The following is a 14,934-nucleotide window of genomic DNA, read 5'->3' on the forward strand; positions in this document are numbered from 1 at the left end:
ATATTTTTATACTATCCTCAGTTTGTTATTTTTAGAGTCATCTGTTAATCCAATCATTTGAGGGAGCTTGCTGAACAACAACTTTTCTCACAGGGAAAGGTATAAATGAATGAAACCCATATAGAATCATAGGAGATTTTAAATACAGAAAGCAACTGGTCAAGTTGAAAAATAAACCTGAATTGTTTTGTCTGCTAGAATTAATTTAATTCTCTGTCTGTTAAAGCAAAATTCGTATTGTTTTCAGTCATGTGTGATTGGTAGCCACTAGGTGTAAAAAGAACCATGGAATCTACAGCCTAGTTAAGAAGAACATTCATAGACGGAAATAAATCTTCTGGGAATAAAGTTAGCTGCATTCTGTTGGTGATAAAGTAAGTCATTAGGATTTGTATGAAGTTGTGTCCTGTTGTTAAATAATATCATAGGAAGTTAGGTGTAGTTACTTTCATTTATCCCTACATACATGACAGTAGTACATGGTAACAGCCAGGCAGATGTCTAAAGGCTAGGAAAGTTTGCCTTGATCACTTCGATGAGTTCTCTCTTTTATGCCTTTCTTCTGCTTTTACAATTCCAAGATCCTCTTTGTTCCTAGACATTGCTGACAAGGGGTGGGAGCTGCTCTGAAGGTAAAGTCTGAATCTGAAGTCGTAGATGGTTCAAACCTTTCATTCCAAGGTCCCATTATTCCAGGTGATAAATCTTTGGAAATATAAGAGAGGAATCTGGAAGTCAGATAGAAATAAAAGTCTATATCAGAGAAAAGGCTGAGACCAGCAGCAATCTGAGTAAGAATCAGATGTGAAACGGAAACATGGGGTAATTTCAGACTATGACCAGAAAGGATGTTTCCAAATTAACCCACCCCACTGAAGGATGACTGAGACACTTTGCATCTCTTTAAACAGATGATGGAATGGGATCTATGTCTGATCTGTTGCTGATATTTTCTTTAGTATCCTCACCCATCTTCTGATCTAACCCCCTCTAGATTCACATTCCTGCCCACCAGTACTCTTTGCTCTATCAAAACAGAAAATAAGTTGAAATTAAACAGTATCTGTTGGGTTATTATAATTCCCTATACATTTTAGCTTCTTTATCAGCTTAATAAATCATTGCTATGTTACGTGCTTAAGAATTCTACTTGTGGAATGAAATATTGTGTCTCTTCCATCAGTACTCTGAATGCCAGATAAAAATACTTTGTGTATCTGTTATTAAGATGGATGGGTGGATGGATAGAGAGATGATAGATTGGTAGATGATAAGTAGATAAAAATCTGACCATGAAGGGATTGTTTGTCTCCCTAAAAGTGATTTTCTTATTTATTACTTAGTTTTCTCTGGGTATCAAATGTGTATCTACCAGAGGGTTAATCCTGAAAGCAGTTTCCAGCTGCCATCTGCTCAAGTCACAGGTACAGTTGGGTCTTGACAAGAATCATTTTCTACATGGATCAGTTAGGCTGGCCCAGCATCCCACCCTATGTTTCCAATTTACCTTGCTAGTGAAATACCTGCAGGGTTTCTAACCAGTCAGGGTCAGACCTACTGGAACTTTCAAATTTCAGACAGTTCCTGCTGGGAAGCAACCATTCAACTAATTAGTTTTTAAAGTCTCTAATCCCTAGATTAGATTCAGATTCTTTCATATAACTGTCCAGCAAACTGGTAACTGTTAAGAAGCTAACTATTAGATCTCTGAACTAATTATTCTGTAAATAGTTGTTTAATATTTATGTATAGTAACAGAGGAAAGTATATTTTTCCTATCATTAGAAAGCAAATAGTTCAGAATTAGTTATTTTTGTCTAATTAAAGCAAAGTCCATGTTTGGTGAAGTGGGTACACACACACATATATGCTCATGCATGCTCAGTGTGCAAAAGTGTACACATGCACATGTGTGGGTATGTGTGTGAACATGCACACACCAACACACACACACACACACGTGTGTGTGCACACACACACAGAGCTTTTATTCTACAGTTTACATGTTCATATGGTTTTGGTCAGGCCAAGCAATTGGTAACAGAGTAGAAGGCATGAAATAATTTATAGATTCCAAGAAGTTGCATCATGCTATGCATTATTTAGTTTTAGAATTTTAATAAGATTTGCACATGCACATTGCCAGACTATTCATCAGAGCGAAGTGGGTGCTTGTGGGGAGGGTGATCTATTTTTCTCTTTCAGAGTTCATCAGTTTCTTTGGGGACTGTACCAATATACTTTTCCTTTTCTAGATATGCAGGGGGATGGTTGATTGGCACCAGTGAATCCTTGGTGCCCTTTAAGAAGAGTTTCTCCTGGATAGTTGCCTGGGAATTTTGACCCATCACCTGATTGACTACATTCCTACATTCACTATGAAGGAGTCAAATCATGTGTCAGAGGAATGGGTGGCATGGGTTTTGGCATGTGGTGCCATGGCTATATATAATCTATTGTGCTGGGTGCTGGGGATGGGTGAGAAATTCCTTCTAGTCTATTCTGAGCAAGTGGCATAAAGATTATTCAAGCTATTGCTGAATGAGTCTGGAGGTTCTTTTTCCCACTCTATGCTATTGGCAAATAACCAAGCACATTGAGAAAGCCACAGAACTATTTCCTGTCCAATGCATTGAAAGGGGAGCCAGTAGTTTGAAACCCCTTACCCTGGAGCAAGAGTGGGCTTTGGACTTTTCCAGAAGAGAGTTATGAGTTATGAGGAGGCCTGATATGCATGCTGTCACCAGTGCTTCCATGAAGGGAGAAGAGTCACAGGACACAGGATGCCACCTCTTCTCTGACCTAATTTGGACTTGGCCTGATCTGTCACACTTCTGGTGTGTCATGAGTGACTGCATCAGGAGACATAGAGACGCATGCTTGTCTGTTTCCATGTGTCAGAATTCACTGGATAATAGTAAACTGGCCACACCGGTCTCATTGGCTGGAATTTGCCGAGTAGTCCCCTTTTCTTTAATAGCTGGCCATTGGGAAGTTCAGGTTCTTTTATCATAATCTTATGAACACTCACTTTTTTGGTCACATGTTTTACATGATGTAGTAATTATATCTACATGTAGGTTATAGAATGGCTACGAAAGGGTTAAAGAGGCAACATCGGAGTCGAAGGCCTTCAGAGCCAGGGGGCATTGCTGAGCGAAGATTGTCACTGTACAGGCAGGTATGGAGGTTTTAGATGACACCACAAAGGCAAGTCAGGATTGAGGCAAGTCCCAAAGGTGGGGTACACGGCCACACATGCCAAAGAGGCCATGCTGTGAAATGAACAAATAGGTGGGCTGACAATTTGAACTGGTCGTCAGCAGTAGGGACTGAGTTAAACTGAAGCCCCAGGTACACAGGATTTCCCTATCTGTTGCTCTTTGCACACAACAGTGAGAAGTGAGATGACAGGTTGGCGGAGCCCATAGCAGTGACCTTCTCTTTAGGGGTCCATGGAAGGATGTTGCACCCTTCCTTGGTCTGCTTTTTTATTTTTTATTTCAATCTGGTATGCTTTTAATGAACCCATGTATTCTCCTAGTCCCAGTATAGTTCGGTGAGTTTATAGTTGGTATCTTCTTGCCTTTGGGATTTGGTCTGTGCTTTGTGGTGTATGCTGAATGGATGGTAGTGTTTTTGTGTACAAGGTGCAGAGTCATCCTGCATTTTTCACTCAAAGTGGAGCCAAAGTTTGATTGCTAATTGGAGTCACCTAGGGAAAAGCAAGGCCTAAAAGCTCTGTTTTACACATTATGGAGTAACAGAGCAGGGCACAGCCTGATATCAACATGATGGATGTGTTTTATATGGTTATAATGATGTTATAATGAGACCGAAGCCCTCTGATGTGTCAACATGCTATCTGGTCTAGCTGGCTTGGTGTTCCTCTCAGCAGGTGATATAACTGGGCGGTAGGCACTGGGAGGCATGTGTTCACTGGAATCTATTTAACTTGGCATATATCAGCAGCTGAACTTGAGAGGACAGTGAGCCATCAGTTCACTGGTTCAGTTCAATGGCTGGTAACAAAGCCATTTTCTTTTCTAGATATTTGAAGTTTTCTGCATCTGAAGGCTCAGGGAGACAGATCAATAAATAATAAAAAATATTATTTATATTATTAATATAATTAATTATTAATATATATTTATTATATATAATATATTATATATAATTAATAATTAATATTATTAATAAATAAAAGCCAGGAGTACAAGAAGTTGGAAAGATGGTCAGGAGAGTGTCTGGATGTTAGCCACAGTTGCTGTGCTGGGGTGGCGGGGAGGGGCTGGGACCCTAGGAGGTGATATCTGAAGTGGAAATAAGCAAACTAGAAAAAAGGATTGGTGGTATGAGAGACCACTGATGCTGTTACCCAGATGGAGTGGTGACAGGGTCCAGAACAGAGCTGTGTCGGTGGAATAGGGCTAAGGGCCGAGAAGTTCCAGAATACTGGGGGGGGGTCATGTCTGGGGTTCATCAGAGTGAGAGTATTACTTCAGGCGAAGGTATGGTTGGTATGAAGAGGGGAAAATGTGAACCAGATGTTATCTGTCAATGCAATACAGTTTAAGTCCTTTTAAAAAATCCAACCGGAATGCATATACATGAAACCAGAAGGTTATCTTTCTGGCATAGAAAGATTGTTTTAACACTGAAATTGGGGCTCAGAATTCAGATGCTTCAAATTTTGCCTTAACTAAGGTCCCCAGCTTTAAAAATCAGTGGCACCACAAAACTGACAGACTTTCACTTGTATGGCACGTGTTTGTTGTTTTGATTCTCAATAGCCCCTTACACTGACCAATACAGGATTGTTCATGGGCCGCACTTCATGGGTCTGTCCTCTGACAGCAAAGGATACTGGGCGACTTGTGATCAGCTGCCATAGCAGATATGAAATCTACCCATGCAATAGTGTATGAAAGTGATTGAAAATTGAGTTAGTGATGTTTTTATTTAAGTTTTTTTTTTTTTTGGTTCTTTTTTATCTTTGCATCTCAGCTTGCCAAGAGAGGGTTGGAAATTTAGATTTTCACTGGGACTTTAAGTATTAAATCATGGCATGCTTTGGGGATCAACCATTGCTCCTTGCACTGAAAATTCCATAGCTAATTTAGAATGGCCTGGGATTCCTAGGAAACACATTGAAGCCTTCCCCTGTTCTTAGACATCGGACTGACACATCTATTCTGAAATATTGTATGCTCAGTATAGCTCACCAGTGTCAGATAGAGCAGCTGCTAGTCCTTCTCTAGAACCCCAAAGAGTAAAAAGAGGACAGAGAATGCCAGAACTAACCTCTCAGCTGAACCCTCACTTAAATACCTGATAGAACAGTTTGAAAGACTCCAACGTTCCTGCATATGTAGAAGGGCCAGTATACAGGAATATGTCTGCAACTGAGTAATGGAGTCCGAACAAAGGAGGCCAGATGATAAAACATGCTGTGGTATCTGGCCCTTGTATTTGGTGAGTGACCTTTTGTAACCCCTACTCCTCAGGATAAGATTAAGTTGCCCTCATACACTACCTTTCTTTGCTGCAGGACATTTGTGAAGATATTTCTGACCATGTTGAACAGATCCATGCCCTCCTGGAGACGGAGTTCTCCCTCAAGCTGCTGTCCTATTCGGTCAATGTCATTGTAGACATCCACGCAGTACAGCTGCTCTGGCACCAGCTCCGCGTATCTGTACTGGTCCTACGAGAACGCATCCTGCAAGGTCTGCAGGACGCCAATGGCAACTACACCAGGCAGACTGACATTCTGCAAGCGTTCTCCGAAGAGACAAAGGAGGTGAGTGGCCTTTGACAGCAGCTAATGCTTTGTCAGGTGTTTCCATTTGAAAACATTTTCAGTTTAGATATGTAAGAAGGAGGTTTTTATAAATAAGTAAGCAGGTCTTTTAACTAGGGTTTGGGTAGAGTGAGTAGAAGCTAAGGCACTTAGAGTAAGAAGGGGGCTTTTGACATACAAAATAGTTTGTGCAGAAGTGTTAGCATTTTCTGACTTCCTGCCTCCTCTTCAGTTATTTCATACATATTTGTTTAACATTTACTATGTTTGTGTACTAGATACTAAGAATATGAGCAAAACAGTATTTCTAGGGTCTGGAAAAATGACTCAGCAGTTAAGAGTACAGGTTGCTTTTCCAGAGGAAGGTTCAATTTTCAACCCTCTCATGGCAGTTCACAACTATCTGTAACTCCAGTTCCTAGTGACCAGACACCCTCTTCTGGTCCCAAAAGGTATAAGGCATGCGTATAGAATATAGATATCCACTAAGGGGTAAAATACCAATATACATAAAATACTGACCCCCAAATAAACCATTTCTGCTTGTGAGGAGATTTGAATCTAGTAGGGGATGAGAGGTGCAGATGCTAGGGCCAAACTGTGGGACTAAGACAAAGCTGGGGGACTGAAAGCTGATTTCAGAGATCAGGTTGTAAAAATAAGCTTTTAGAGCCATAGCAAGAGAATTGCATCCCAGTTTGAGAACAAATACATTGTTAGTTGAGGGAGCCTTCATGGTTAGCTTCCTGCTGTAGAAAACCAATCTGGATATAGCAAATCAAACAACTTCGTGGGTTTTTTCTGTTTTTTTTCTATTTGGTTTTGTTTTTGTTTTTGTTTTTTTTTTTTTTTTTGTGAGTCCTTTAAATAGTTCATTGTTATTCTTGATGAACAGCTTAAGAGTGGACATAGGCTGGAAGTAGTCAGTGGTGAGTGCTTATCTACTGTGCCCAAGGCTCAAGTTTAGTCCCTATTGCTGAAACAGAGCAACAGCAACAACAAAATCCCAAGCAATGGGCACCTGATTTTCAATTCAAACTCTCAAATTATATTCTCAAATATAAGTATTCAAGAGGTATTTGTGCAGATATAGTTGTTGAAACCATGGACTGATATGTGATGTTTGTCTTTATATTTCTCTGGCTCAGTTTAGTACTTTGCTATTACTCTTTGGGAAAACATTCTACATGTTTATAAGGTTCTTGTGAGAGCTTCATAACAAGTGTTGCAGACTTCACTAATTTATTAGTGTTTCAGTGGCTGTTGAGTTCTCAACACCACGAAACAAATCTGCACCTATTTTTAGACATGATGCACTCTTACTAATTCAAAATAAAGATACTATTGTAGAAAATCCATGTCGGTTAGAAGTCTGTGGGCATCCAAATCAGCTTTGTTCTCCTCTAAGTCTGCCACCCTCCACTTGCAGTCAACACCCTTTGCTGTTGTGGCTGGAACTGTGGGGTGAAAGTGGCTTTCATATGTTATCCTTTCCCAAGCCCAGAGGCTCTCAGGTGTGATTCTCATGGTTCTGAGAGACTATAGGCCCCAACTGCCCATCTTTTCTATAAATTGACCATCTCTGAGTATAAGTGCTAATGGAAACCAGGGATGAGGGATACTTGCCAATATTCTAAAGAGATCTTTATTCAGACCCTCCTATCTACTGCTGGAAGGGACATGAAAATTGATTCAAAGAAATTTATTTTATATAGTGACTTTTTAAGTATGAGTTAGTTGATCACCAGATCTTTGTTATAGGAATTTGAAGATACAGTAGTACTCTTGGATTTATTCCTACCATTTTATGGATTATATTTTGTTTTTGATCTCATAACATTCATGAAATGGAAACACACACACACACACACACACAATGGAGGAAAAGCCAATGAGCTAATTGATAATAGCTAATATTTTCTTAACAATGTCATAAATGTACATCATGTAGTATCCATTGCGATTCTTACAAGAAGAACTAAAAATGTATTTCTAAATTTTATTTGAAGCAGTTTAGTACATTTTTATTTTTGAGGCCAGTTTTAGGATAATTGCAGAGAGACAGAAATATGCTGTGAGAAAGGTAGGAGAAAGGTAGCCTGTCTGCCACTGCTTTGTAGGTGTCTACTGTGGATCAGGTTCTACCTGCTCTCACATTTTGGAAACCTTTTCTGATCCCATTTGTTCATGACTCTAGAGTGATTCCAGAGAAGTGAAAGATGTGTTTGCTTTTACTAGCACACTAGAACTGGGAAAATGGCAGGCAATTCAGATAACTTCCTCAGAATGCATTCAGTGGTGAGAGATTTATAGAATGAAAATGAAATTGTAAAACTACATACAAACAAAACAAAACAAAAAAACCAAAAACCAGAAACACTGATAAACTAGAACAGCAGATACCCATCCAGAGAGGGCAGTTCATTACCAGAGTTCATTTGAGTTTCAGAGCCACATGAAGTGAAACATGGAGAGTGAGTTTGAAACACAAGAAAGTGGCAAATTCTATTTCTCTCTCCTTGACATGACAAAATACATGAGTTTTATTCTTTATTTGAATATTGAGCAGACAATACATAATAATCAAAATGGCAGGTATATGCCTAAAATAAAATAAACCAAACAACCAAACAAATGCATACAAAACTCTTTGAAGCAAAGCTCAAATTGTATAATGAACAACACCAAAATGTACTCAAGATCCTGGGACAGGATTATCTGTCCTATTTAGCAAGGAAGGCAAGGGGTAAATAGTTTCATTTTACAGATAAGAAAATGGAAATGAGAAAAGTTAAGTGGCTGCTTAAGTACGAAAGCCTAGGTATAATTAAACTGAATTAAACCAATCCAGTTTTCAACTGATTTCTAGCTTAATGATCCTTTCTCCCTGCCTCCCTCCCTCTCTCCCTTCTCTTCTACATTCTCCTAGCTTTTACTGATTTCCTAGTATATATAAGACACCAGGCATAGAACTATGAGTAAACTTTAGCAGTCACTTTCATAATGTTGTTGATCCTCACATGGTTTTAGATTGTAGCCAGGGTGGGCACCTTCATTTAGAGGTGGTATCATTATATCTATCAAGCTGGAAGAGCTAACTTTATGTAAGTCATGATATTTTATTGATGGCATTGCCTCAGCAAACATGAGTGAGAAGTTCTTATGTGCCACATGACATAGTTAGTAAATACTTTACAAGATATGTTCTTTTCTGTGGGGAGTCTTCTAGAATATTCACAACATGACATTTGTGTAATCCTGCACTGGAACTTTTCACTACCTAGTTTCTATCAAGACAAAGCACTGCCAGCCTGTGTGCTGCATCAGGACCGGCTCTCCCATGGCATGCATGCTGTACCACTGTATGTAAATGTCTGCAGAATTAAATCAAACAACTTAAAAAACAAAAGCAAAAACAAACAAACAAACTGGATAACCACTGCTTTGTGTATAGAACAAGGGGGTATTACTTTAGGTGGGTAATCTGGGAGTTAATCATAGGGATTATTTGGTTTATAACTTCTGCCTATAGAAATTGAAAATTATTTTTTTTACATTTTTTTAAAATTTAAATTTGAAACAAGCTTGCTTTATATGTCAATCCCAGTTCCCTCTCCCTCCCATCCTCTCCTGTTACCCCCTCAGCCCCCACTGAAAATGAAAATTCTTAAGAATTATTATGTAGTCAGAATGATGTTAAAAGACTTTTGTGTATTTTCTTACCATCCATCATAACGAAGCTTGCTTTATTCATTCAGAATCAGAGTACCCAGTGGTAAAAAAAAAAAAAAAAAAAAAAAAAAAGGATCAGAAAGAGTCCAGTCCATCTGTCTGAGGGCAGGGGTGGGGATAGGTAGGTGGCATGATGGTAAGAGGATCATGACTTTGTATGATAGCAATAAAAACATAGGGGACATTGTATAATAAGATTGTAGGATCTGAGATAGAGAGGAGTGGCAGTGCTAAATTAGGGACAAATGTAATGAGCGCTGAGTAGCCGAGGACATTTTAGAAGGGAAGAGCTTCTAAGTTATGGCTGTTACATCTCCAGTTGCTGACAAACTGAAAGAAGATGTAAGCGCATTTGGGCATCTGTTAACTTAATTATGGGTAAGGAACAAAGCATGGATTTTGTTCAAATTAGAAAAGAAACAAGGGAGCTCCCTTAAAGTTGATGATAAGACTGCAGTCAGTAATAAAGTGAACAAATTACCACCTACATACAATGCATTCTTCTTTCAAGAACAGATTCCTAACATGAGCATGTATCAGAGGAGAGACATTGCTAAGCAGCTCTGACACAGCCCTTCATACCAACAGTATATGTGATGCTTCTGGGACCTATCGGTGGGAAAACCATCACATAATCATCCCTTGGTTCCATAGCTGCTTGAGACTTATTGCTTACATATATCAGTAAAATATCCAGGAGTTAATGTAGGAGCCAAAAGGACTAAATGTGTGACTCTTCCAAAGCAGTACTAAATAAAGGAACTCATCAGACACCTGCTATGAGAAACTTCAGGGAACCCCCCCCCCCATTAAAATTGCTTCTTTAGGTCAACAGTATATAGCAAGAATTCTGAGCTGACATCTTACCACTGTGTTATATTCCCCATCCCAAGATGATACTATTTGTTCTTGATGATATTTTTGCTTTTTTGAGGGATGAATTTTTTCACATTTATAAATTCAATAATAATAATAATAATGCATATATTTTAAACATATTTATGTACAATTATTTATTGAGCATCTGCTGTTCAAGATTTTGAAAACTAAATATACCCCTGGCCTCCCCTATTTGTGCAAAGGCAGGTAGCTGGCACTTTCAATATTTAGTTATTGCCCGAATTCTGAAATTTATTCATTATAACAACACCTTTCTTTAGTACTTTTTAACCTCTTGTAAGCCTTGTAGAACAGTAACTATGATAAAAACAATAAAGTTAATATTACAAATTTCAACTAGTTGATATTTTAAAAGACCTAATGGGATGACTTAGGAACATAACCATCATTGTTAGTAGCTTTTTAATGTAATATTTTATTAATTCTTTGATAAATTAATGCAATGTATTTTGATCATACTCAACTCACATTCCTCTCCCTAGTTCCTACCAGATTCACACCCCCTACCCACTTCAACTTGTTGTTCTCTCTCTAAAAATAAATCCATCAAGTCTAATTTATGCTGCTCAAGTTGTGGGGCCATCCACTTGAGCATGTCAGCCTACTGGAGGCCATTTCCTTAAAGAAAAATGATTTTTCCCACCCCAGAAGCAAGCAAGAAGGGCAGTCAGTAACTAACATGCAATGTTGGGAGCAGGGGGAGGGAGGCAGAGGAGGAGAGGGGGCAGGGTCGATGAGCTTTGAACATTCACTAATTTTCTCAAGTATAAGATGTGTTTAGCTTTAAAAGGTGGGGCCAGAAAGACCCTGCTCCTAAACAGTCTCTGTTAGGATTTTAAAATTGTAGCAGTTCACCTTTCCTGTGATTTGTGAATATATATCTAACATTATGAGATTAATGTACTTAATTGATTCTACTTAAAATAGTTCTTGACTTAGCCACTGTGGTAGGTGCTGGAGTGATAGCATAAGCAAACCAAAAAAAAAAAAAAAAAAAGCCAAAAACCCCAGAGGTCTATGAAGATACTGCCTCCATGTTACTTTAACTAAAACCCTTAAGGTTTTAGTTAAAATAGATAGATAAATAAGTAAGCTTATGAAGACAGGTCATGCAGTAGTCTTAGCTCTTCAGGAGGCTCCAACAGAAGATGGAAGGTTCAAGCCTGACCATTGCTGTGAGAGTTCAAGGCCAGTGCCAATAACTTAGCAAGTGAAAGTAAAGGGAAAGCTGGGGACAGAGCATGGCAGTGAACTAGTAGGTCACCTTTCTAGAATGTGCAGCATCCCAGTTTCCAGAGCCACTAGCAACAAACAAAGCCTGACCTGCTTTTGAAACTATTAATGCACTGTTTACAAAAGAGAAGATGCAATGGGAAGTTTGGGGTTGGTCTCCACAGTCTCTATGCCTGTGTTAAATTTCGGTGGCTTGTTAATGTGCCTTTCTCTGGGTCAGTCCAGAGCAACTGAACTGACTCGGATTCCGTGTGGGATGGATGCAGTCGTTAAGTGTAATCATTGTAACCATCGCTTTTGTGTGTTTCAGGGCCGGCTTGATTCTCTCACTGAAGTGGATGACTCAGGGCAGTTAACTATCAAATGTTCTCAGAATTACTTATCTCTGGACTGTGGTATCACTGCGTTTGAGCTGTCTGACTACAGTCCAAGTGAGGATCTCCTTGGTGGCGTGGGTGACGTGACTGCTAGCCAGGCCAAAACCAAACCTTTTGACTCTTGGAGCTACAGTGAGATGGAAAAGGAGTTCCCAGAGCTTATCCGAAGTGTTGGGTTGCTTACAGTGGCCACTGACCCCATCCCTTCCAGCTGTGAGACAGCCAGTGAGGACTCACCTCAAGTGACTCTCTCAGAAGAGAAGGAAGGTGGGCAGCAGGAGCACAGTACTTCAGCAGCTGGCGAGCAGCCGGGCTCGACATCGGAGATGTCTTCCTTAGGGGACACACTGGCTAATGCTGAACACCCTTCGGACACTGCAAAGCAAGTCCCCAGTTCCTCCCCACAGCCGGGTGCAAAGAAAAACCAGCCTGTTCCTTGTGAAATTACGACTCCCAAGAGATCCATCCGCGATTGCTTCAATTATAACGAGGACTCTCCCACACAGCCCACATTGCCCAAACGAGGGCTTTTCCTGAAAGAAACTCGCACCAATGAGCCGAAAGGCAGTGATGGCAAGAGGCTGATGGTTGACCTGAAGCCAGAGCTCAGCAGAAGCACCCCCTCCCTAGTGGACACTCCTGACAGATCCAAACTCTGCTTAGTGTTAAGGTCTTCCTACTCCAGCAGCCCTTCTGGTGCCAGCCAGTCCTATGAATGTTTGCACAAGGTGGGGATCGGCAATCTTGAAAACATAGTCAAAAGTCACATTAAAGAAATGTCTTCCAGTCTGGGAAGACTTACTGACTGCCATAAGGAGAAATCTCGACTGAAAAAGCCACAAAAGACCTCGGCAGAGGTGCCTCAGTGCCGAACACCTAAACGAGGAACCGGTTTGGGAAAGCAAGCTGAAACCACTAGGGGCGCAGCGGTGCCGAGCACGGTGCCTCCTGGGACTCCGAAAGCCACAGTGAGACCAGCAAGGGAGTCTGCAAAGTCTGAGCTGAGCTCAGCTGAGCTGCACCATCAGAGAAACCAGAGCGAGCAATCGCCAGCACAGTCGAAGGCCTCCAGCTCACCCCCTTGCAGTCACAGCAGTGAGTCCTCTGTTGGCTCAGACAACACGAGATCTCCAGTTCCTCTTCTTTCACAGAATGAAAGCCAAAAAGATGGTTCCGCTGCTCCAAGTCATGTCACCCAGAACGGTCAGGTGGTGGAGGCCTGGTATGGTTCTGATGAATACCTAGCGCTGCCTTCTCACCTGAAACAGACAGAGGTGCTGGCGCTGAAACTGGAAAGTCTCACCAAGCTTTTGCCTCCGAAGCCCAGAGGAGAGCCCATCCAGAATATCGACGACTGGGAACTATCTGAAATGAATTCCGATTCTGAAATTTATCCAACGTACCACGGCAAGAACACACACACAAGGCTAGGTAGGGTGTCCCCAAGTTCATCCAGTGACATAGTTTCCTCTCTCGGGGAGAGCATTGAATCTGGGCCTCCGAGTGACATTCTCTCTGATGAGGACTTATGTGTGCCCCTCTCTGGTGTGAAAAAGTACCCTGATGAGAAATCAGAGCGGCCTTCGTCCTCTGAGAAGAACTCAAGCCATTCTGCTACAAAATCAGCTTTAATTCAGAAGCTAATGCAAGATATTCAACACCAAGACAACTATGAAGCCATATGGGAAAGAATAGAGGTAAGATTAAGTTTAATCTGGTTTCTTGCCTGAGTTTGAGGAATAACTACGCTGGGAAAACATTCACCTCCTCCCTATTCCATTATCAAATATGTTAACAATTTGTTTTTTTTTTAAATTAAACTTTATATTCTTCATCAAAGAAGGACATGGAAAAGATGCATGGCCGTCACACTTTGACATTCTATCCACCCCGGGGGCCTTATCATTGAAGTCACTGCCTGCTCTAGAATTCTGTTGGTACTGCTCTAATTGAACAGGGTTCCTGATAAAAGGTGAACTGATGCCATTGATGGGAAACAACTTCTAACAGCAGCTATGCACACAAGGGCTTCTGGATGGATTGCCTTAGTTACTTTTAGCATGTTGTTGTTTGGGGGCTTTCTTTTGTTTTGTTTTGTTTTGTTTTTCCAAACAGGGTTTCTCTGTAGCTTTGGGGCCTGTTCTAGAACTCGCTCTGTGGACCAGGCTGACCTCAATCTCACAGAGACCTGTCTGCCGTTACCCCCTAAGTGTACCTTCAGCACTTTTAAATCTTTTTTTGCCCTAGAATGGCTTACACTTCTCTAGTACCTCCCTTTGAAGCATTTTACTATCCACCTCTGTGTTTTTCTCTACTCCACTTCCTTCTGGGGACCTCTGGGTTGTTTCTAAGCCACCTCTTACATGCACTACTCAGGGGATCTGGGAAAAGAAATTTAATTTGGCCTAAATCTGTACCTTTGGAAGGAAATATTGGATGCAATAGAACCCTTGAAGACAGACAGACATGTAAACTCCACAACATAAATTATGGTTTTATCCTTTAAGACGTATCTAGACCAAAAGGACTAATTTTCCCCAGAACTGTGTTGGAAACAGATCCAGTTAATTTGATCATTATTTATTTTGTTTTCATTGACCTATAAATGTCCATACCTTGCAAAATTTGTTCAGCACTTTGGTATGGGTAAAAGTTGTTCAGATGTACTTTTAAGCCTATGTCAGCCATTATGCAAAGAGGGTAGATCATGCAAGCTTATTCCTCTTTATATCAATGGAAATCAGTTTGGTGAGACTATGTTAGTTCTCCAAGCTAAACTGGCTGGGTTGACAGACATACCAACTGATTGACATTTTTGCTTGGAAAGCTAAGTTGCAAATCTCTATCTGTTGGTTCTTCAGCTACTTTTACTGTTGCAGTGCTAGAGAG

General features: G+C 40.4%; 1 protein-coding gene across 1 annotated transcript in view; it reads left to right on the forward strand.

The window, feature by feature from the left end:
- The window catches only part of Akap6 (A-kinase anchoring protein 6), a 418,711-nt gene that overhangs the window by 171,355 nt on the left and 232,422 nt on the right, over positions 1–14,934 (forward strand). Inside the window, exons 3-4 of the mRNA XM_051195831.1 lie at positions 5,552–5,803; positions 11,979–13,742. Of these exons, the coding sequence (XP_051051788.1) occupies positions 5,552–5,803; positions 11,979–13,742 (2,016 nt within the window). The remainder of the gene's footprint in view (positions 1–5,551; positions 5,804–11,978; positions 13,743–14,934) is intronic.

The sequence above is a fragment of the Phodopus roborovskii genome, unplaced genomic scaffold, assembly GCF_943737965.1.
Source record: "Phodopus roborovskii unplaced genomic scaffold, PHOROB, whole genome shotgun sequence".
Lineage (NCBI taxonomy): Eukaryota > Metazoa > Chordata > Mammalia > Rodentia > Cricetidae > Phodopus > Phodopus roborovskii.